We start from the raw sequence: 17,857 nt of genomic DNA, 5'->3' as shown, positions 1-17,857 counted from the left end.
CATAGCTTGGCTATATAGGACCAAGTCAAGACACATAGATATTCCCCAACTTAAATATCTCTCGGCCAGGCATGGTGGCTCTCACCTGTAATCACTTTGGGAGGCTGAGGCAGGTGGCAACATAGTAAAACCCTATCCCTAATAAAAATACAAAAATTAGCTGGGTGTGGCGACATGTTCCTATAGTCCAGCTACTCAGGAGGCTGAGGCAGGGGAATCACCTGAACCCGGGAGGCAGAGGTTGCAGTGAACAGAGATCACCCCACTGCACTCCAGCGTGGCAGAGAGAGCACCTCAAAAAAAAAAAATTAGGTGCGGTGGTGGGGCCTGTAATCCCAGCTACACAGTAGGCGGAGGATAATCACTTGAATCTAGGAGGTGGAGGTTGCAGTGGGACAAGATCACACCACTGCACTCCCGCCTGGGTGACAGTGAGAAAAAAAAAAAATCAGTGATTTTGTGAGAAAAGGCATTGAGGTCCCCTGAAATCCGCACGTGAGCAAGTAGACAGGTCTAGAACGGTAAACGTACTATCCTAAGTAATCTAGATGAAAAAGTGACCCCTTGGTTTCTTCACATTCCTCTCCAAGAGCCCAGTAAGCCAGCAGCTCCTGGCCAGCAACACACTTGATACAAAATGGGAGAAGTGTATAAATTATTATGTTGGTAAGCAAGATAAGTGCCAAAGGGGAGATAAGGGTGAAAGCATTGGGAACTGGCAGAGTGTAGTTAGCAGGTCAGTTCCTGGTGGTTCACTGAGTAGCTTGGCCCAAAGATGTGAGTAAAGTCCCTCCTGGTGGGGGGATCAGAGCAGCTCCGGTTACTCGGCCTTCATTACACAAGAAGTTGAAGGTGGCACAGGCATTGGGCTGCAAAGAAAAGGCCAGAATCAGCCTGTCTAGTGCCAGGCCTGTACTCCCCACAGCATGCCCCAGTTGCAGGACTCACCGTGTCCTGCACTTCCACAGCAATGCCCCGCTGCCTCATGGCTCGAAGCACCCGGGACTGCAGCCTCTCAGTCCGGTCTCCAGTCCCCACCACAACAATCTCTAGGGAAGGGAGGGTGAGGCTAGTCTACAATTCTGTTGAGAGGTTGGGGTGGGGATTGCCTTTTGGAGCTCAAAGCACCTCTGCCCTGCCTCCCCTCCCCCCAGTACCTATCCGGGGCTCCAGCATCCAGAAGAGGGAAAAGCTCTCTTCGGTGATGTCCTGGTGAGATCCCACCTGTACAGGGATATGACTTATTCAGTACGACAAATCCACGCAGCGTCTCCCACCTCCATCCACTACGGGAGATAGAGGAAAGCCACGTTTACAGGGACACAAGCAGGCTGAGGACCTGTGACTCTGGACCTCAGTTTCCTCACAGCGGGGCAGGACTCACGTTCCATTGCAGCAACGAGTGCGGAAGCACAGCGCAGGGCCCGAGCACGCGGTTTCCATTGATCATGAAGCCGCGGCTGTTGTAGCTGTCGATGTACATCGTCTGAAAGCCCTCGCGTTCTAGCAGAGAGATGTGCGTCCGCTGATACAGCTCGTCATCTGCTGGCGAGAGCCGATGCCCCCGTCGCGGGGCCCTGCAGAGGGAAAGGGTCAGGGGCACACGGCCGGGCCGGGACCGGCCGCCCGAGAAGCCAGAAGGTGCGGGGTGGCAGTCGCCAGCCCTAGGGGGTGGGACGGTCAACGGTGCGGGGTCCAGCTTACGAGGGAAATTGAACAGGCAGACAGCGCAGCGAGGGTCGCGCTCGGTACAAGCTGCGTAGCGCGAGAACGGTGGCCATGGCTGACCGACGCGCGGCGAAGTCGTCACCGGCGCCGGTTGTTACAGGGTTGGCGGGGCCCTGCGGAGGCTGACCCAGCGCGGGTGCAGCGCCCCCTGCGTCCTGGAGGGCACAGCACAGCTCGGCCGGCCCCGCAGGCGAGTGTCATCTGTCCTGGGAGGACGAGTCCCTCGACCTCCAGCGCAGCTCCAATGTCATCACCTGCCGCTCGCCCCGCCCCGGGCCCTTGCCCACAGTCCTGGGGGAGTGGAACACCTGGTAGTGTGGCCGCCCTCAGGGCGTTGCCTGGGCCGCAGTCGCGGCCTGGCCCCCGGGTTCTCAGCTATTAAGCCGCGCTCGCGAGGCGGGGCAGCCGCCCACCTAGTCGTGAACTGAACACCTGGCCAGGCGGTCAGTGCCAGACTTCAAGCCCCTAATCCTAGCCTTTGGAGCTTCAGGCACCGTGGGCGAGGCAGCCGGCTCAAATTTCTCCGGCTGGCAGCCGAAGCACGCCCCGCCCTAACCGTCACCCGCGCGACCGTTGGCCTCTCCGTTGCGCTCTAAGAGGGGCGTGGCCGAGCGTGGATTGGCTTCTCGGGTGCTCCAGGGGGCGTGGCCAGGTGGTTTCTTCTTAAAATGGCTCCAAGTCTGCGGGCAGCCAGAGCAAGCGGAAGGGCAAGCCGTGGTAGTGTTTGGGTGGCTGTCCAGCTGGGCCAGACCGGGCAGAACTGGACCAGACTTGAAGTAGAAGCGCGTGGAGCATCACCTTGTCCTCGTTCACTCTGCTCTCGTCCTGGGAGTCCCCAGTCCCCCGTCTTGAACCAAGTCAAGGGCCTACTGGCGCGAGAGTCGCTGGCGCCCGCGCGGGGATTGGGTATCTCGGCACGCTGGCTCTGTCGTGGCCTCAGGGGAACATTGTCGCTTTCGCTACTCGCGGGGCTGGGCAAGCAGGAAGCTCGGCACAGTCGTGGCCTGGTGGTGGGTCTCCTGGGGGCGGTTGCAATAGGTTTCTGGGGGTCCCGCCGCTGCTGTGTGGGCCTCTGGTGCTCTGGGCGCTGGCAGCGTCACTGGACAAAGAGCCGCGAGCGCGGGGGTGTCCCCGAGGCGGACGCGTGGGTTTACTTCCTCTCCAGCCCCACGGGCGCGCTTCCCTCCTGGCGGATTCCGAAGCCCGCCCCGCCACCGTCACCGCACCAGTGGCCCAGGCTTCGTGGGACCAACAGGGCTAACCCTGCTCTGCGGATCTAATCTGGATCGGGACCCGGTCCCAGGGGAGGCCCCCACCTCCCCTTCTGTTGTTCTGGGGCCCAGGTGAGCGTCTTGTTCCCTCTAGACTCAGTTTCACAGCCTACTGCTGGGTCTACCTCCTGGGACTAGGGATGGGCAGGTTCTGATGTAGCCCCAGGGCGAGTGACCAGGGGGCGGGAGCTCCCCCGCCCCCCGCAAACGGCTGGACAGCGGGCAACGGAATCCCAAAAGCAGCTGTTGTCTCCAGAGCATTCCAGCTGCGCTTGGATTTCGTCCCCTGCTCTCCTGCCTGAGCAGCGCCCTGGCCCAGATGGGGTACTTCTGACCCCCAGACATACTTTACTGAGCCGCTTGGGTCTCAGTTCCTCTCTCAGGTGCGCCCTCAGGCTGGAGGTGATGGTTGTAGAAGTCGGAGAGCTGAAGCTGGTGGCCATCTCTGGAACCCTGAGGAGCACTGGCGAGGGAGGGTAGACCCAGGACCTCCGGGTAGGGCTGCAATGATAGTGAGTCCCCCAGGACCGCCTCAGCCCGCAGCTTGCTAAAGATAGCCCTCTACTTCCTGGGGAAAACCACCCCAACCGTCTTCGTGGATGAGAGTGAAGTCCTCAGTTTGGCTGAAGGTTTCCAACCCTGCTAAGCAGCTGTCTCCAAGTCATGCGCCTTCAGAATGGAAAGCGCTTTGGAATGACACGATCACTCCCGTTGAGTGGGCACCCGAGAAGCCATCGGGAATGTCGTGTCCGCCCAGTGCTCTTTCGGCGCCTCCCATCAGGGCATCAGCCCTGGCACAGAAAGCGGCCTTGTCAAGCTTTTCCTGCCCCCGGGTTTCCCTCCTCTCTGGATTTCCCAGCTCTCTTTGCTGGGTTAGCTTCGATCTTTATTAAAAGGAAGAAGTGGCCGGGCGCGGTGGCTCAAGCCTGTAATCCCAGCACTTTGGGAGGCCGAGGCGGGTGGATCACGAGGTCAAGAGATCGAGACCATCCTGGTCAACATGGTGAAACCCCGTCTCTACTAAAAATACAAAACATTAGCTGGGCATGGTGGCGCATGCCTGTAATCCCAGCTACTCAGGAGGTTGAGGCAGGAGAATTGCCTGAACCCAGGAGGCGGAGGTTGCGGTGAGCCGAGATCGCGCCATTGCACTCCAGCCTTGGTAAAAAGAGTGAAACTCCGTCTCAAAAAAAAAAGGAAGGGGTGGTGGTGAGTATGTTACATTGAAATGAAAACATTTGGGAACCTTTGCGGGGGCGGCGGGAGGAGAAAAAGAGCTCTCCCACTGGTAGAGGAGCAGGATGCTCCAACTAAGGTCTATTTCTCTGCTTCTTATGGTCGCATTATTTAGTTGGCCTATAATGGCTGTTGCCTAAAACAGGAAGCATAAGGATCGTTGTTAAAGTACAGCAGGTTAAAGGAGTCACATTAAAAGCTGTTTACTCTGGAAGCCGTCATGATGGTTTTAATTCCTCAGGTATGAAGAGAAGAAAACCGGAAATTATATCAGAGTGCGCACTTCCTGGGAATAAAGACCACCCGGGCCAAGCGCGGTGGTTCACGCCTGTAATCCCAGCGCTTTGGGAGGCGGAGGCGGGCGGATCACAAGGTCAGGAGTTCGAGACCATCCTGGCCAACATGGTGAAACCCCATCGCTATTGAAAAAAAAAAATGCAAAAAATTAGCTGGGCATGATGGCAGGCACCTGTAGTCCCAGCTACTCGGGAAGCTGAGGCAAGAGAATCGCTTGAACCCGGGAGGCGGAGGTTGCAGTGAGCCGAGACCGCACCACTGCACTCCAGCCTGAGAAATAAAGAGGAACTCCTCCTCAAAACAAAAAAAAAAAAAAAAAAGATGTTTTAAATAGGTCATGAAAGTGGCCTTAATGTTATACTGCCTTATTCCAGTGACAAGTATTCATCATGTGTAAAATGGGAGAAATATCGACACAAAGATGTGAGACTTCAATGAGAAGAGACGGTACCCTGTCTGAGCCCCAACCGGGTCGCGAGTTAAGGCCTGGTCTTCTCCCTGGTTAAGGCCTGGTCACAACGAAAGAACCTTAAGCTCGGGGAGGACCCTGAAGTTTCAGATCCGTGGCCCGGCTGTGCAGGTGGACCACGCGGAAGGCGCGGTAGGCCGAAAGCAGCCAACACTGCTCCCTCTTGCGCACCTGTCCACTTACGGGGACCGCCGCCTAATCCTCGCCCCAGCCAGTCGGTCCTTTCCGGAAGTTCCACCTCCCTAAATTTTTTTTCCGGTTCCGTTCACTCCTTCCGGTCACCATGGCGACCGGGCGCCTTAGTGTCGGGGAGACGTTGGGAGCCCTCAACGCGGCCCTGGGGCCAGGAGGTCCGGTGTGGATCAAGGAGACGCGCACCCGCCACCTGCGTTCCCGAGACTTCCTGGCGCCGCACCGCGCGCTGCAAGTGCGCTTCAATGACGGGCAGGTGGGCACGAGCCGGGCCGTACGGCTGGGAGCTCAGCCCCATGCCGTGGCCCGCTGACACCCCTGTTCTCCCACAGGTTCCCGAGCATGTGCTCCATGCCCTCGCCTGCCTACAGGGCCCCGGTGTGGCCCCGGTGCTGCGCTGCGCGCCGACCCCAGTGGGTCTGTCGCTCCAACTGCAGCGCCCCGCCGTCTTCGAGCGCGTCCTCAGCGCCGTGGCTGCTTATACCTCGCCCGCCTCACCCGCCTCACCCGGCCAGCGCGTCTTGCTACACTGCCCAGCACTGCGCAGCTCCCATTGCGCACTCCGCTTGAGCCAGCTGCGTACGGTGCTCGTGGCCGATCACCTGGCACGAGCTCTGCGCGCTCACGGGTGAGCGGGGCCGCGGGGCCGGAATGGAGGAGGGACCACTGGAGACCTATAGAGCAATCGGCGCCGCCCTTGGGGACTGCGCCTGGAGGTGGGAAGTCATGGCGAGCTGGACCAGGTGCGCAGTCTGAAGCGGCCGCCCTCCCTTTGCAGGGTATGCGTGCGCCTAGTGCCAGCTGTGCGGGATCCGCACATGCTGACCTTCCTGCAGCAACTGCGGGTGGACTGGCCCGCTGCCTCGGAGAGAGCTTCCTCCCATACTCTGGGGAGTCACGCACTTGCAGAACTTACCTCTTCTTATGACGGGAGGGCACTGTCCCCTGGCATCTTAGGCAGACTGTGTCTGAAGGAGCTGATGGAAGAACAGGGCTGCACAGCTGGCTATGACCCCAACCTGGACAATTGTCTGGGTAGGACCTGAAGCCTGGCAGGGCCAGAAAAGGCAGGAGAGGGTGGGGGGACATCTCCGCTTCTTGCCAGCCTCAGCACCTGTCTGTTCTCTTTGCAGTGACTGAGGATCTCCTCTCTGCACTGGCTGAGCTGCAGGAGGCTCTATGGCATTGGCCTGAGGACAGCCACCCAGGCCTGGTTAGTGACTCCCAATCCTGTAGGTTCTGGCAAACCAAGTATATACTGTACTTCCACAGTGATGATTGTCCTCCCTTAGGCTGGGGTCCCAGATACTGGTACAGACAGTTGCCTGGTTATACACGTGGTTAGCTGTGAAGAGGAGTTCCAGCAACAGAAGTTGGACCTGCTTTGGTGGAAGTTGGTTGACAAGGCTCCACTCAGACAGGTAGGTTAATGATGGTGGAGCTCCCCACCACCTCACCCCCAACCTCAGAGGGCCCTTCAAAACCCACCACGGGGCATGTTAGCTGACAGGTCCAAAAACCAACACTTGACCTTGGGGGAGTTGCTGGACTTGAGAGGGCATGTGAAGCAGGTGCAGAGGCTCCAGGGAATGGGGGCTCTGTAGACACATCTCAAGAACATTGAAGACTAGGTTGAGGAGGCTGGACTGTGTGTGGCCTGAGGGACTGGGTAGGAGCCACTCAACCTGGCAGTTCCAAGTTGAGGGAGTCTGGATTGAGTGGAGGCACCAGATTCAGGCCCCTCCAGGGAGTACTGCTGAGAGTAGTGCCAGCTGGGCTGAGCCCTGCCATCTTCCTGACAGAAGCACCTGGTCTGTGGCCCAGTGAAAGTAGCTGGTGCACCTGGCACTCTGATGACTGCCCCTGAGTACTACGAGTGAGTGAGGCTGGGACAACCTAAGCCAGGGTAGTGTGGGGGTACTCTTTGCTGGGACCCTGCCTACCGGCCCTCCTCTCTCTTCCAAACACAGGTTCCGGCATGCCCAGGTGTGCAAGGCCTCAGCACTGAAGCATGGTGGGGATCTGGCACAAGGTGTGCCTGGGAAACCCTGGCTATCTTCTGGGTTAGGGGTAGGTTGTTTGCATCCCTGCCCTTGCCTGCAGACTGACTGAACAACCCTATACTCCCTCAGACCCAGCCTGGACAGAGATCTTCAGTGTTCTCTCTGTGGCCACCATCAAGTTTGAGATGCTGGGCACAGCCCCACAGAGTCAGGTGAGACAGGGCCAGGGTTGGGCGACAGGTTATGGTGGCTGCCTTGTCTCTGTAGCTGTGCTCCTATTCCGCAGATCCTCCTGGCTCTGGCTGACAGCAACATCTCCACGAAGGGTACAAAGAGTGGCACCTTTGTCATGTATAATTGTGCCCGTCTTGCCACACTCTTTGAGAGTTACAAGTGCAGTATGGAACAAGGTCTGTACCCTACTTTTCCTCCTGTGAGCAGTCTGGACTTCTCACTGCTACATGATGAGGTGAGTGTCCCTCCTGGTAGCTGGCACAAGGAGGTCTGGACTTTCCCTCCCAGCACCTTTCTTCCCCACAGGGTGAGTGGTTGTTGCTCTTCAACAGTATCCTCCCCTTTCCGGATCTGCTGAGCCAGACAGCAGTGCTGGACTGCACAGCCCCAGGGCTCCACATCGCTGCACGCACAGAGATGGTGAGGCACAGACAACCAGGATAGACACTGCACACTCTATTCTTTATTAAGGTCTGGGGCACAAGAGCAAAGAGATGGTCCAGTGACTCAGTCTCTATCTCTAGATGTGCAAGTTCCTGGTACAGCTCAGCATGGATTTCAGCTCCTACTACAACCGGGTACACATCCTAGGGGTGAGCACACAGCAACTAATGGGGTGGGAAGTGCAGAGGGGTATAGGGTAAATGCAAACGAAGCAGAGGCTGAGACCAGCAGGCCCCTTCTCCTTCAGGAGCCTCGACCACACCTCTTTGGTCAGATGTTCGTCCGCCTGCAGCTTCTGAGGGCTGTGCGTGAGGTGCTCCACACTGGCCTGGCTATACTGGGTCTCCCTCCACTGAGCCATATCTAAGGCCACAGAGGCTTCAATATTTGGGAGTGTTCACAAAGTCATCAACTGGAAAAAAAGCAAAAACCCACAGCCAAAATAAATTGTTATTGTTACTAAGTTCTGTCTTGTCATGGGGAGTGGGGCATATTCTTGGCAGCACTCCACTCACCTTCAGCTCTTGCACCGATGTCAGGAACCCACGGCCACCACCTCCTCCCCTCAAGGCATGCTGAGCATGGGCATAGACAGCCCATCCCTGCTCCACACTGTCTGTGAGCAGACCCCATACCCAGCACACCGGCCACCTTGGGATACCTCAATCATACCAGTTATAAACCTCAAGCCCCTGACCTCCAAGGGCACAGCGGTGGCCAAACTCAGGGCTCACAGGCCAGCAGTCCATGTCAGCCACATCTGGCACATGGTACACAGTGCTGTTCATGAAGGTGGGTTCACCATGCCCCAGACGCCAGAAGGTCAGCCGTTGATCAATGGAAGCTGAGACCATAAGGCTTGGGCTTAGGATCTTGAGGCCTGTCACATGGGCAGCATGTGCACAGGGGACAGAGTACTCCTCTATGACACGCAGCTGGGGTACCAGCCCAGCCTCTCCCACAGCCTCTTCTGGCTCTGGCATCTCCACAGCAAGCACGAATACATGGAGGGATCCATCTTCACTGCCACTGGCCACAAGATGGTGGCCCTCACGGGTGGGCAAGGTGTGCAGGCTATTGATACCACAACTGTGGGCCTGGAGAGTCAGGGAGGGGGTGCAAAGCCCTGGAGGAAAAGGGTAGTTGTCAGGGCCCTGCCTGCCACGTGTATGAAGGGTATATGACAGGTGGGGAGGGATAGCCACGGTTGCACATTAGCTACTCACGGAAGGGAAGCCCAGGATCCACTGGGGCCTCCAGGACAGGAGAGCCATGATCTAGCATGGTGGTGAGATCCCAGAAGGCCAGGTTGCCATCAGTAGCTGCGCTGCACAGAAGCATCCTCCTGGAAGCCAGGAAAACACAGCGCGGTCAATGACAGAGATGAAGCGCAACGGGAACCCCCACCCAGCCCATGCAGGACCATCATCCAATCCCTCTTACCGCCTCTGGTTGGGTGCCTCGTGTGTAAAGGAGTGGACCTTGAGGACACATCGCTTATGGTGGAAGGTTTCAGCAAGGAGCTGCAGGATCCTCCCGGAATCCCGCAAGAGAAAGAGCCTGGGGGGTGGGGGGTGGCCCAGCTCAGAACGCATCCTAGACAACCTTACTTCCTTTGTCTCCCGCCCCACTGGGCCCTATGCTCTCACCTTACAGCCCCATCACTACAGGCTGCAGCCACAAGGGGGCCAAGGCCAGGCTGTTCAAGTTCACACACAGCAAGGGACATATACCTGCAGAGACAACATGCAGCTGTCAGGTGGAGCCTGCAAGCCTGGGAGCATCTGCGTGATCCCACACCACACCCTGCCGAGGAATATGGTATTACCTGGTCTCCGGGTCTACCTTGACCATCCGATGCCGATTGCGCTGCCGGTCCCAATACTCATCTAGCCGGTGGGACGAAAGGTGCATGACATGGCAGGCGAGGCGGCTTGGGGTGCTGGGGTCCGGAGTAACCATGATGCTGAAGCAATGCATCTCAGCCCGCCCCCCGGCAGACACCACATGGGCAGTCAGGCCCGGCTGAGGATCCTTAGGGCCACCTGGGGTGCCAATGCCCCACACAGCCACAGCGCGCACCGAGGAGATATGGTTACAAACAGCTGTGAGTGCGTGGGCTGAGCCTGTGGTTGTAGGGAGTGCCAGGACACAAACAGTAGTGTCCTCACTACAGGTGATCACAATGTCAGTCAAGTTGGGCCCCTCACTGCCAGGCTCCAGGTCGTCAGGCTCCACAAAGCTGGGCACTCCATATTCAGTCCCCAGGGTGATGGTGCCCACACGCTTTACACAAGTGATCTCACGGCCATGCAGCCCCTCCCGGAGAATCACGTGTGGCCGGGTGCAGCCACCCAGAGCCCTGTACAGCATGACATCCCCATCCTTGAGGTAGGCAAAGGCCATAGCCGCCTCAGTATCAGAGAAGGCCCATGAGCGGTGCCCTCCACCACAGTTGACGATGTGCAGCTTCTCGTGTGACCGGGGGCTCCACACCACAAACTCATTGGCATGGAAACCCAGGATGACCATGCTCCCATCAGGCACTATACGGAGCCCAGCTAGCCAGTTCATGCCTCGACAAGACTTCTGCCTTAGGACTGGCTGGAGCTGGCAGTCTCGTACAAATAGCTGGTAGTAGGCACCATCGCGCCCGGTGGTATACACATAGCCACGATGGCATGTGACTGAGGTCACACCCTGCTTCCCATGCAGAGAGGGCAGGGCAGACACTGGGCCCAACCCAGTGAAAGCATTCCCACTGCTATTACTGCCACTACCCACTCCGGGTACCCCAGCACCAGCCCCAGCCTTGCCTCCCATCCCAGGGTCCTTGAGCAGACCTGGTCTGGAGGGGAACAGCAGCACAGAGCCCCGGCGGTCACCACACACCAGGAAGTCACCTGGGGGCAGGAAGGCGCTGCATGTGTGCCATCTCTGCTTGCTTGGGGGCAGCAGGTACCGACAACGTTCCTTGACAACAATGGCCTTGCCAGAGGGTGCGGCTGAGATCTCTAGGCAAGCCACTACCCCGCCAGGGCCTGATGCCAGCAACAGGAGCTCCTCATAACCACGCAGGGCCCAGCTCAGGCTGTGCACCTTCCCAGGAAACAGGGTTTGGTCCACAGCAGCAGTTGGAGTGTTGATGGGGACAACCTTGACACCACCTTCTCCATTGGCCATGGCACACAATCCAAAGCCCTCAGGACCAGGAGCTGCCTCCAGCAGGCAGTAGGACTGGAAATGTTTATCCTCTAGCAGTTGCTCCCAGCACTTGACCTCAAGGTCATAAAGATACAGGGCCCCTGTATCAGTCACTGCCAGTAGTCGCCAAGAGCCAGCCAGCGTCACGGCCTTGAGGGTACCTGGCCTACTACGGGACTTGAAGCAGAGAGCCGAGACCCCCAATCCCCTGTACCCACGCCCTACCAAGTGCCACAGCCGAATGCCTGAGTCATCACCCCCAGTAATCACCCAAGCCTGCCTCTCATGGGCAGCTATGGCCCGGATCCCACGTCCCTGGTGTCCTCGAAAGGCCTGGAGGATTTCACCTTCGTGGCTCCACACCAAGCAGACACAGTCCTCTCCTGCACTGATAAGGTAATTCTCTAAGAGCTTGACCTGCCATACACGGGCGCTGTGCCCAAAGCAGTGCCCAATATTTTGCACCCGACCCCCAGGCACTCGCAGGTCGCCCACCTTCCAGATACGAACGCTTCGGTCTTCTGAAGCTGTAGCCAGCAAACCCTTGCTTTCCAGGTATGACATGCTGAAGATGATGCCCACATGCCCACTGACTCGTCGGTCAGGTGCCACAGGTTTATTGTCTGTTAAGGCAGTTGCTGGGTACCAGACCAAGAGCTGGTTGGAAACAGCACCTGCCACAATGGTCAGTTCCTTCCACGTGTCTCCAATCAGGCAGGCTGAGGAGAGGGTGCACCTGTCTGTGCAGGGCACCTCTTGCAGGATGCACCCTACTACAGGGTCATATAGCACCACTGAGTTGTGGCCCAGGGCCAAGGCCATATTTCCCTCAAGCCAGCGTGCATCCCAAATCCAGTCAGACATGTTCCACAGGCCAGAGCGCCAAAGCTCCCGGAATTGGCCCTGTCCCCAGCTAATTTTCACAACTCGGAGTCCCTTGCTTCCAAACACAGCCACCATGGCCTCCGAGTCAAGGTCTCCATTAGGCTCTGGCCGCACCCGGAAGCCGTGGATAAGATAGTGGCCAAGTAGGTTCTGCACTCGCTTTATCATCTGTAGATGTCCACCGAAGTCCAAGCTGTACACCAGGACATCAGGCCCCTCACCTAGAGAGAGGCAAAGAGCCATATCAGAGCTATGTACCTAACTCTGATGGCCCATGGGGAAAGAGATGGGGATCAGGGAAACTTCTCAGCATGTAGCCTATGAATACACCAGGACACACAGTCCTGCAGCTTGAAACTTAGAAAATCCCTGGTCTCAGCCGGGCATAGTGGCTCATGCCTGTAATCCTAGCACTGTGAGAGGCCAAGGTGCATGAATCACCTGATGTCAAGAGTTCGGGACCAGCCTGGCCAACATGGTGAAACCCCATCTCTACTAAAAATAAAAAAGTTAGCTGGACATAGTGGCAGGCATCTGTATTCCCAGCTACTTGGGAGGCTGAGGCAGGAGAATCGCTTGAACCCAGGAGACGGAGTTTGCAGTAAGCCAAAATCGCACCACTTCACTCCAGCCTGGGCGAAAGAGTAAATCTCTGTCTCAAAAAAAAAAAAAGAAAATCCTTGGTCTCAGCTTCAGCTGGACTTTCAGCTGACTTTGTGCTTCCCTCATCAGTCACATTTGATGTTCAGTTTGACCACAAATTTCTCAAACTCAGAGCCGCCTCCTTACTTCATTATTTTTTTTTTTTCAATTAAAAAAAACAGAGGCCAGGCATGGTGGCTCATGCCTGTAATCCCAGCACTTTGGGAGGCCAAGGCGGGTGGATCACAAGGTCAAGAGATTGAAACCATCCTAACACGGTGAAACCCTGTCTCTACTAAAAATACAAAAAATTAGCCAGGCACATGCCTGTAGTCCCAGGTATTTGGGAGTCTGAGGCAGGAGAATCACTTGAACCGGGGAGGCAGCGGTTGCAGTGAGCTGAGATGGCACCACTGCACTCTAGCCTGGGCAACAGAGCGAGACTCCGTCACAAAAAAAAAAAAAAATAGAGACAGGGCGCAGCATGGTGGCTCACACCTGCGATCCAAGCACTTTGGAAGGCAGGAAGATTGTTTGAGCCCAGGAGTTGGAGACCAGCCTGGGCAACATGCCAAAACTCCATTTCTACAAAAATTAACCGGGCATGATGGTGCATGCCAGTAGTCTCAGCGGAGGCTCAGGTGAGAGAATCACTTGAGCCCAACAGGTGGAGGTTACAGTGAGCTGAGATTACACCACTGCACTCCAGCCTGGGCAATAGAGTTGGACCCTCTCTAAAATAAATAAATAAATAAAATAAAATTGGCTGGGTGCGGTGACTCATGCCTATAATGCCAGCCCTTTGGGAGGCCAAGGCAACCAGATCACCTGAAGTCAGGAGTTTGAGACTGACCTGAGCAACATGGAAGAACCATCTCTACTAAAAATACAAAATTAGCTGAGCATGGTGGGGCATGTCTGTTATCCCAACTACTCAGGAGGCTGAGGCAGGAAAATTGCTTGAACTCGGGAGGCGGAGGTTGTGATGAGCCGAGATCGCACCATTGCACTCCAGCCTGGGCAACAAGAGTGAAATTCCATCTCAATTAAAAAAAAAAAGAGCCGGGCGCGGTGGCTCACACCTCTAAGCCTAGCACTTTGGGAGGCTGAGGTGGGTGGATCACCTGAGGTCAGGAGCTGAAGACCAGCCTGGCCATCATGTTGAAACCTCGTCTTTAAAAAATGAAAAGTAAAAAAAAAAAAGAAAAAGAAAAGAAAAAAGAAAATGAGAAGGATCTTGACAATGCAAAAAGAAAATAAACAGTATAAAATGACAAAGTCTAATCCAGTGGTTCTCAACAGGGGGCAACTTTCCCCACAGGAGACATCTGGCAATATCTAGAGACAGTTTTGGTTGTCTCCAGGGGTTGTGCTATTGGCAACTAGAGCCAGGATAATGCTAAACATCCTACAATGCACACATAGACTTCAAACAAATAATTATCTTGTCTAAAACGTCAATAGAGGCAAAGACTGAGAAAACCCTGGTCTACTCTAACCAGATTGGGTGAGTTTGTAAGGGGAGGACACAACAGTTAAGAGTTAGGAATCAAGGATAAGCATCAGTTAGCCAGAGAAAGGGAGGCAGAAGAGGGGGATGGGCGGGGGTGGTGGTGCATGGGGCGCTGGGAGGGTTTGTAGCTTTCTTGGTAGAGAAAATAGCATGTATGATTGCCCTGAAGTAGGCAAGAGCATTGACTACGGTGGCTAGAATAGGAAATGAAGGGCTCAAGAATGGGCTAGAGACACAGGGTATGGTGGCTCATGCCTGTAATTCTAGCACTTTGGGAGGCTAAGGTGGGTGGATCACCTGAGGTCAGGAGTTTGAGACCAGCCTGGCCAACATGGTGAAACCCCGTCTCTACCAAAAAATACAACAATTAGCCCCACATGGTAGTGGGCACCTGTAATCCCAGCTACTCAGGAGGATGAAACAGAAGAATCACTTGAACCTGGGAGGCAGAGGTTGCAGTGAGCCAAGATCGCTCCACTGCACTCCAGCCTGGATGACAGAGTAAGACTTTCAAAAAAAAAAAAAAAAAGGAATTGTAGCTATATAAAAGTCACTCTGGAAGCCACAGAAGTAGGTGAATTCACTTGCAGAGCTTCCTAAACTGCATTTCCCAAGTTATTCCCCACCTTAAAACCCTTCAATAGGTTCTCCCCACTACTCTTAGGGAAAAAGTTAGATTAAACCCTGAAACAGTCTGGCCTCTGCTTCCTTGTCCAGCCTCCTTTCCTCCCAGGCTCCACTCCTGCTGTAGCTTCACACGAATTCCTTCCTTCCCCCAAAATGACAGATTCTCCCAGCCTCAAGCCTTTGACATGCTTACTCTCTACCAGGAACTCATCCCTTTTCCTAGTTCACTCTTATGGTTTTTTTTTTGTTTTTTTTTTTTTTTGAGACGGAGTTTCACTCATGTTACCCAGGCTGGAGTGCAATGGCGCGATCTCGGCTCACCGCAACCTCCGCCTCCTGGGTTCAGGCAATTCTCCTGCCTCAGCCTCCTGAGTAGTTGGGATTACAGGCACGCACCACCATGCCCAGCTAATTTTTTGTGTTTTTAGTAGAGACGGGGTTTCACCATGTTGACCAGGATGGTCTCGATCTCTTGACCTCGAGATCCACCCGCCTCGGCCTCCCAAAGTGCTGGGATTACAGGCTTGAGCCACCGTGCCCGGCCTACTCTTATGGTTCTTTTGAGTTTCTGCTTATCTGTTCCCTCTCCAGGAGACTTAAAAGTTTAGCTTTTGGTAGGAACACCGTGCTCCAAGAATCCCCACACCAGATTAAAACTGGGTCAACCCCACCCCCCACACACACTCTCTTAGGACTGGTGGCAACTCGCGCAAGGCCTGACAGCCAAGGCCCTGCCTCAGGGCCTTTACACAACTCAGCAGCACCAACACGGGTCATTAGTGGCTTCATGTAATGACTGTTCAAGACCAGACTGGACTCTGATACCTCAGGTCCCAGGCCTCTGCAGCCAGCCATTGGAGCCTGTCCTTTGTGACCTGGTTCTCCTCGGTGGGACCTCCACACCTGATTTCCTGGACCTCCACACCTGATTTCCTGGACCTCAACTATCTCAGGAGGGGTCTCAGCCTTCGCTTCCCAGGGCACTGCCCCCTACTCGGAAACGTCTCATCCACTATTTTCTGCGACGCCACCCTCCTCAGAGGATCTTCATCCCCACCTCACCTGCCCCCGAGAGGCCACACCCCCTTGCCATCTCCCAGCCCCGCCTTCCCCAGATTCTACCACTGGTCGGATATAATCTGAAGGCAGTTGGCTGGTCTTGGGGCATCATGTCACCTGGTTTAACTTACAATGCCTTTCCCAAAAGGAGCGGAAGCAAAGGCCCCCTAAAGGCCTCCTTCTCCACCTCCCGGCTTAGCCAGGTCTACACCAGAGAGGCCAAGCCCCACCCCATCTCCTAAAAGAAGGCACACCCCCCAACCCTCGGTTCCCTGGCCTCCGCCACCGCCCGGCCGCGTTCCACTGCATCTTCCCGTGGCTCCACCCGCCCTTTACCCGTGGGCTGAAGTTTTTGAAACGCCGCGGCAGCCACACCAGCTTTGTCTCTCAGGCCCCGCCCTCCTCAGGTTGGTCCTGGTCCCCGCCGTCTCCTGAGCTCCCTTCCCACCTCCGATCCAGCCTCAGCCTGCTGCCCCTCCTCCTCCTCAGGGCATCCCTTTGTTTCTGTGGCACCGCCCTAGGCGGGCGCTGTTTGTTTCCCCCTGGCGTGCCTCAAGCCAAGCCTCACCCGCCAACAGCCGGTCCCCCACGCACTCCAGACCCGTGACTGGGAGGAGTATAAGCTCCGAGGTTGCTCGCGGCCAAACGTAGTCCTCGAGGGCGTCCATGTCGATTCTCCAGGTGCAGAGGCAGCCGCGGATAAGAAGGGAGCTGAACTCTCGCGAGAATGAGCCTCCCCGGCCCACCGCACTGCCCATCAATAGCGCCCTCAGCTACAGGTAGCAGAGACCAGGGCGCCCGCTGCGGATGTCCAATGACGACCCTTCGTCCTACGCAATCCAGCTCCTGATTGGCGAGGCCCGCGGAGGGCAGCTCTTACTCCGCCCCCTCACATGACGCTTGCAGGGTGTTCCTAGCTGCCAGCTCGTTGCACCTGGCCTGGCCTCCCTCCCGCCGACCCGGAGTTTGTCCGGCCCGAACCTTGTCGTTTTTTTATTTGACGGGGCAGCATGGGGTCAGTACACAATAAATAACATGAATATAGGAACTACGCCGTATCGCGGCTGGCAGGGTGGGGCTAGACATTGGCCAGACCTTTAGTCTGCAACAGGACAGGAGGACAGCTGGATCTCCGATCTTGGGCAGCTGGCGACCCGCGGCTGGGAACCAGGGCCAACTCTCCCCTCAGAGCTCCACGCGCGCATCGCGGTAGGCCCGGTCTAGAGCCCACTCGGGCTGTGAGTCGGCACCCCCTTCGCGGGCCAGGCGGGCCATCTCCTGTTGGAACAGCGCTTGCCGCGCTCGGCTGGGGTCCACATTGATCCAGTTGTTGGCAATCCACTTGGTGCCGCGCGTGACCAGGCAGCCCCCGTGCAGCGAGTAGTCGTCTACGTCACCCACCCAACCTACAAGAGGAGGGTGACATGAGATCCTAGGCTGGGCTGGCCAGAGCTTTGCCTCATAGGGACCAAGAGCATGACCAAGGTGGGCTCAGCTGTGCATTCCTTGTGTAGCAAACACCCAGACCCAAGGCTTCCTTGGGGGCTCCTCATCTCACCCAACTAATGTATAGTCAACACCACTGGCCCTCCGAAACCAGCTTTCTTGCTCTTGGGCCTGTCCATAGCCCTTCCCACACTGGGTTAGCAAGGGACATGTGTCCCAAGCCCCAGGGAGTAGGAGGGCTGGGGCATCAGGGAATGATCGGGATGGTGATAGCCCAGTAGGCAGAACGGGTCCTGGGGCAGTCTGCTGAAGTCACTAAGGATGGTCTGTGGGAGGCACCAGGAGCAGAAAACCATTTGGAAAGCAGCCAGAAACAGCACTCCCTGGTGGCAGACAGGGGCTGGGTAAGAGGAAGCTGTCCTCAGGGCACCCCCCCAGGCCTGGCCATAGGCCCTCACCTTGCCCATCAGGCAGGTAGTTGTACCAGAAGACTGCCGTGCCCTGTCGGGGCTTGACACGCAGGTTTCCCTTGTCACAGTGCCTCCGTGTGTCACGGAGGTCCACGTCATCCTGAATCAGACTCTGTGGGCAGCAGGGTGGTGGGGTG

General features: G+C 56.4%; 5 protein-coding genes across 10 annotated transcripts in view; 2 read left to right on the top strand and 3 right to left on the bottom strand.

The window, feature by feature from the left end:
* Positions 1-638: 638 nt before the first annotated feature.
* NDUFAF3 (NADH:ubiquinone oxidoreductase complex assembly factor 3) lies at positions 639-2,906 on the bottom strand. The gene is made up of 5 exons (XM_032289807.1): positions 1,705-2,906; positions 1,385-1,577; positions 1,158-1,224; positions 949-1,049; positions 639-869 (listed from the first exon to the last, which is right to left on the bottom strand). Exons 1-5 carry the CDS (start codon positions 1,779-1,781, stop codon positions 753-755), a joined length of 555 nt encoding a protein of 184 aa, XP_032145698.1. The 5' UTR covers positions 1,782-2,906; the 3' UTR covers positions 639-752.
* LOC116559268 lies at positions 2,397-4,622 on the top strand. 2 transcript variants are annotated; one of them, XM_032289809.1, is made up of 3 exons: positions 2,397-2,634; positions 2,894-3,071; positions 4,477-4,622. In XM_032289809.1, the coding sequence occupies exons 1-3, from the start codon at positions 2,397-2,399 to the stop codon at positions 4,529-4,531; spliced, it is 471 nt and encodes a 156-aa protein (XP_032145700.1). In that variant the 3' UTR covers positions 4,532-4,622. The 2 variants fall into 2 exon arrangements, with proteins under 2 accessions (XP_032145700.1, XP_032145699.1); XM_032289808.1 differs by lacking the exon at positions 4,477-4,622 and adding an exon at positions 3,371-3,965.
* A 244-nt stretch (positions 4,623-4,866) lies between these two features.
* DALRD3 (DALR anticodon binding domain containing 3) lies at positions 4,867-8,426 on the top strand. Of its 3 annotated transcripts, none has more exons than XM_032289800.1 (12): positions 4,867-5,449; positions 5,526-5,821; positions 5,972-6,228; positions 6,327-6,406; positions 6,486-6,614; positions 6,996-7,069; positions 7,164-7,225; positions 7,326-7,408; positions 7,483-7,665; positions 7,763-7,850; positions 7,955-8,023; positions 8,122-8,334. In XM_032289800.1, exons 1-12 carry the CDS (start codon positions 5,285-5,287, stop codon positions 8,184-8,186), a joined length of 1,551 nt encoding a protein of 516 aa, XP_032145691.1. In that variant the 5' UTR covers positions 4,867-5,284; the 3' UTR covers positions 8,187-8,334. The 3 variants fall into 3 exon arrangements, with proteins under 3 accessions (XP_032145691.1, XP_032145688.1, XP_032145690.1); XM_032289799.1 differs by having other exon boundaries at positions 4,871-5,449; positions 7,737-7,850; XM_032289797.1 differs by having other exon boundaries at positions 4,869-5,449; positions 7,955-8,426.
* Positions 7,871-16,835, bottom strand: WDR6 (WD repeat domain 6). Of its 3 annotated transcripts, XR_004272397.1 has the most exons (7): positions 16,373-16,835; positions 9,703-12,184; positions 9,524-9,607; positions 9,318-9,434; positions 9,101-9,219; positions 8,137-9,000; positions 7,871-8,017 (listed from the first exon to the last, which is right to left on the bottom strand). XR_004272397.1 is itself a non-coding variant. In XM_032289786.1 (6 exons), the coding sequence occupies exons 1-6, from the start codon at positions 16,560-16,562 to the stop codon at positions 8,537-8,539; spliced, it is 3,456 nt and encodes a 1,151-aa protein (XP_032145677.1). In that variant the 5' UTR covers positions 16,563-16,835; the 3' UTR covers positions 7,871-8,536. The 3 variants fall into 3 exon arrangements, 2 of the variants coding, with proteins under 2 accessions (XP_032145677.1, XP_032145678.1); XM_032289786.1 differs by having other exon boundaries at positions 7,871-9,000; XM_032289787.1 differs by lacking the exon at positions 16,373-16,835 and adding an exon at positions 16,253-16,351 and having other exon boundaries at positions 7,874-9,000.
* P4HTM (prolyl 4-hydroxylase, transmembrane) overlaps positions 16,781-17,857 on the bottom strand; it is an 18,237-nt gene continuing 17,160 nt past the window's right edge. The window contains exons 8-9 of the mRNA XM_032289805.1: positions 17,709-17,832; positions 16,781-17,210 (exon numbers count right to left, since the gene is read on the bottom strand). Of these exons, the coding sequence (XP_032145696.1) occupies positions 16,990-17,210; positions 17,709-17,832 (345 nt within the window). The 3' untranslated portion in view covers positions 16,781-16,989. The remainder of the gene's footprint in view (positions 17,211-17,708; positions 17,833-17,857) is intronic.

Source organism: Sapajus apella, unplaced genomic scaffold (assembly GCF_009761245.1).
Source record: "Sapajus apella isolate SASKATOON/1434 unplaced genomic scaffold, GSC_monkey_1.0 scaffold23, whole genome shotgun sequence".
Classification (NCBI taxonomy): Eukaryota; Metazoa; Chordata; class Mammalia; order Primates; family Cebidae; genus Sapajus; species Sapajus apella.
Note: the sequence above shows the minus strand (reverse complement) of the source record. Positions and strands in the feature narration are given on the sequence as shown.

Coding starts and splice junctions, on each gene's coding strand:
- NDUFAF3 (XM_032289807.1), bottom strand. CDS start 1,781: ATGGCCACCGTTCTCGCGCTACGCAGCTTGTACCGAGCGCGACCCTCG. Junction 1,578..1,704: donor CTGCCTGTTCAATTTCCCTC/GTAAGCTGGACC, acceptor TTCCCTCTGCAG/GGCCCCGCGACGGGGGCATC. Junction 1,225..1,384: donor ACTCGTTGCTGCAATGGAAC/GTGAGTCCTGCC, acceptor ATCCCTGTACAG/GTGGGATCTCACCAGGACAT.
- LOC116559268 (XM_032289808.1), top strand. CDS start 2,397: ATGGCTCCAAGTCTGCGGGCAGCCAGAGCAAGCGGAAGGGCAAGCCGT. Junction 2,635..2,893: donor GGCGCCCGCGCGGGGATTGG/GTATCTCGGCAC, acceptor CTTCCTCTCCAG/CCCCACGGGCGCGCTTCCCT. Junction 3,072..3,370: donor TCTGTTGTTCTGGGGCCCAG/GTGAGCGTCTTG, acceptor CTTGGGTCTCAG/TTCCTCTCTCAGGTGCGCCC.
- DALRD3 (XM_032289797.1), top strand. CDS start 5,285: ATGGCGACCGGGCGCCTTAGTGTCGGGGAGACGTTGGGAGCCCTCAAC. Junction 5,450..5,525: donor TGCGCTTCAATGACGGGCAG/GTGGGCACGAGC, acceptor GTTCTCCCACAG/GTTCCCGAGCATGTGCTCCA. Junction 7,070..7,163: donor ACTGCCCCTGAGTACTACGA/GTGAGTGAGGCT, acceptor TTCCAAACACAG/GTTCCGGCATGCCCAGGTGT.
- WDR6 (XM_032289786.1), bottom strand. CDS start 16,562: ATGGGCAGTGCGGTGGGCCGGGGAGGCTCATTCTCGCGAGAGTTCAGC. Junction 12,185..16,372: donor GGGGGACCGGCTGTTGGCGG/GTGAGGCTTGGC, acceptor GCCTCTCTCTAG/GTGAGGGGCCTGATGTCCTG. Junction 9,608..9,702: donor AAGGTAGACCCGGAGACCAG/GTAATACCATAT, acceptor TTGTCTCTGCAG/GTATATGTCCCTTGCTGTGT.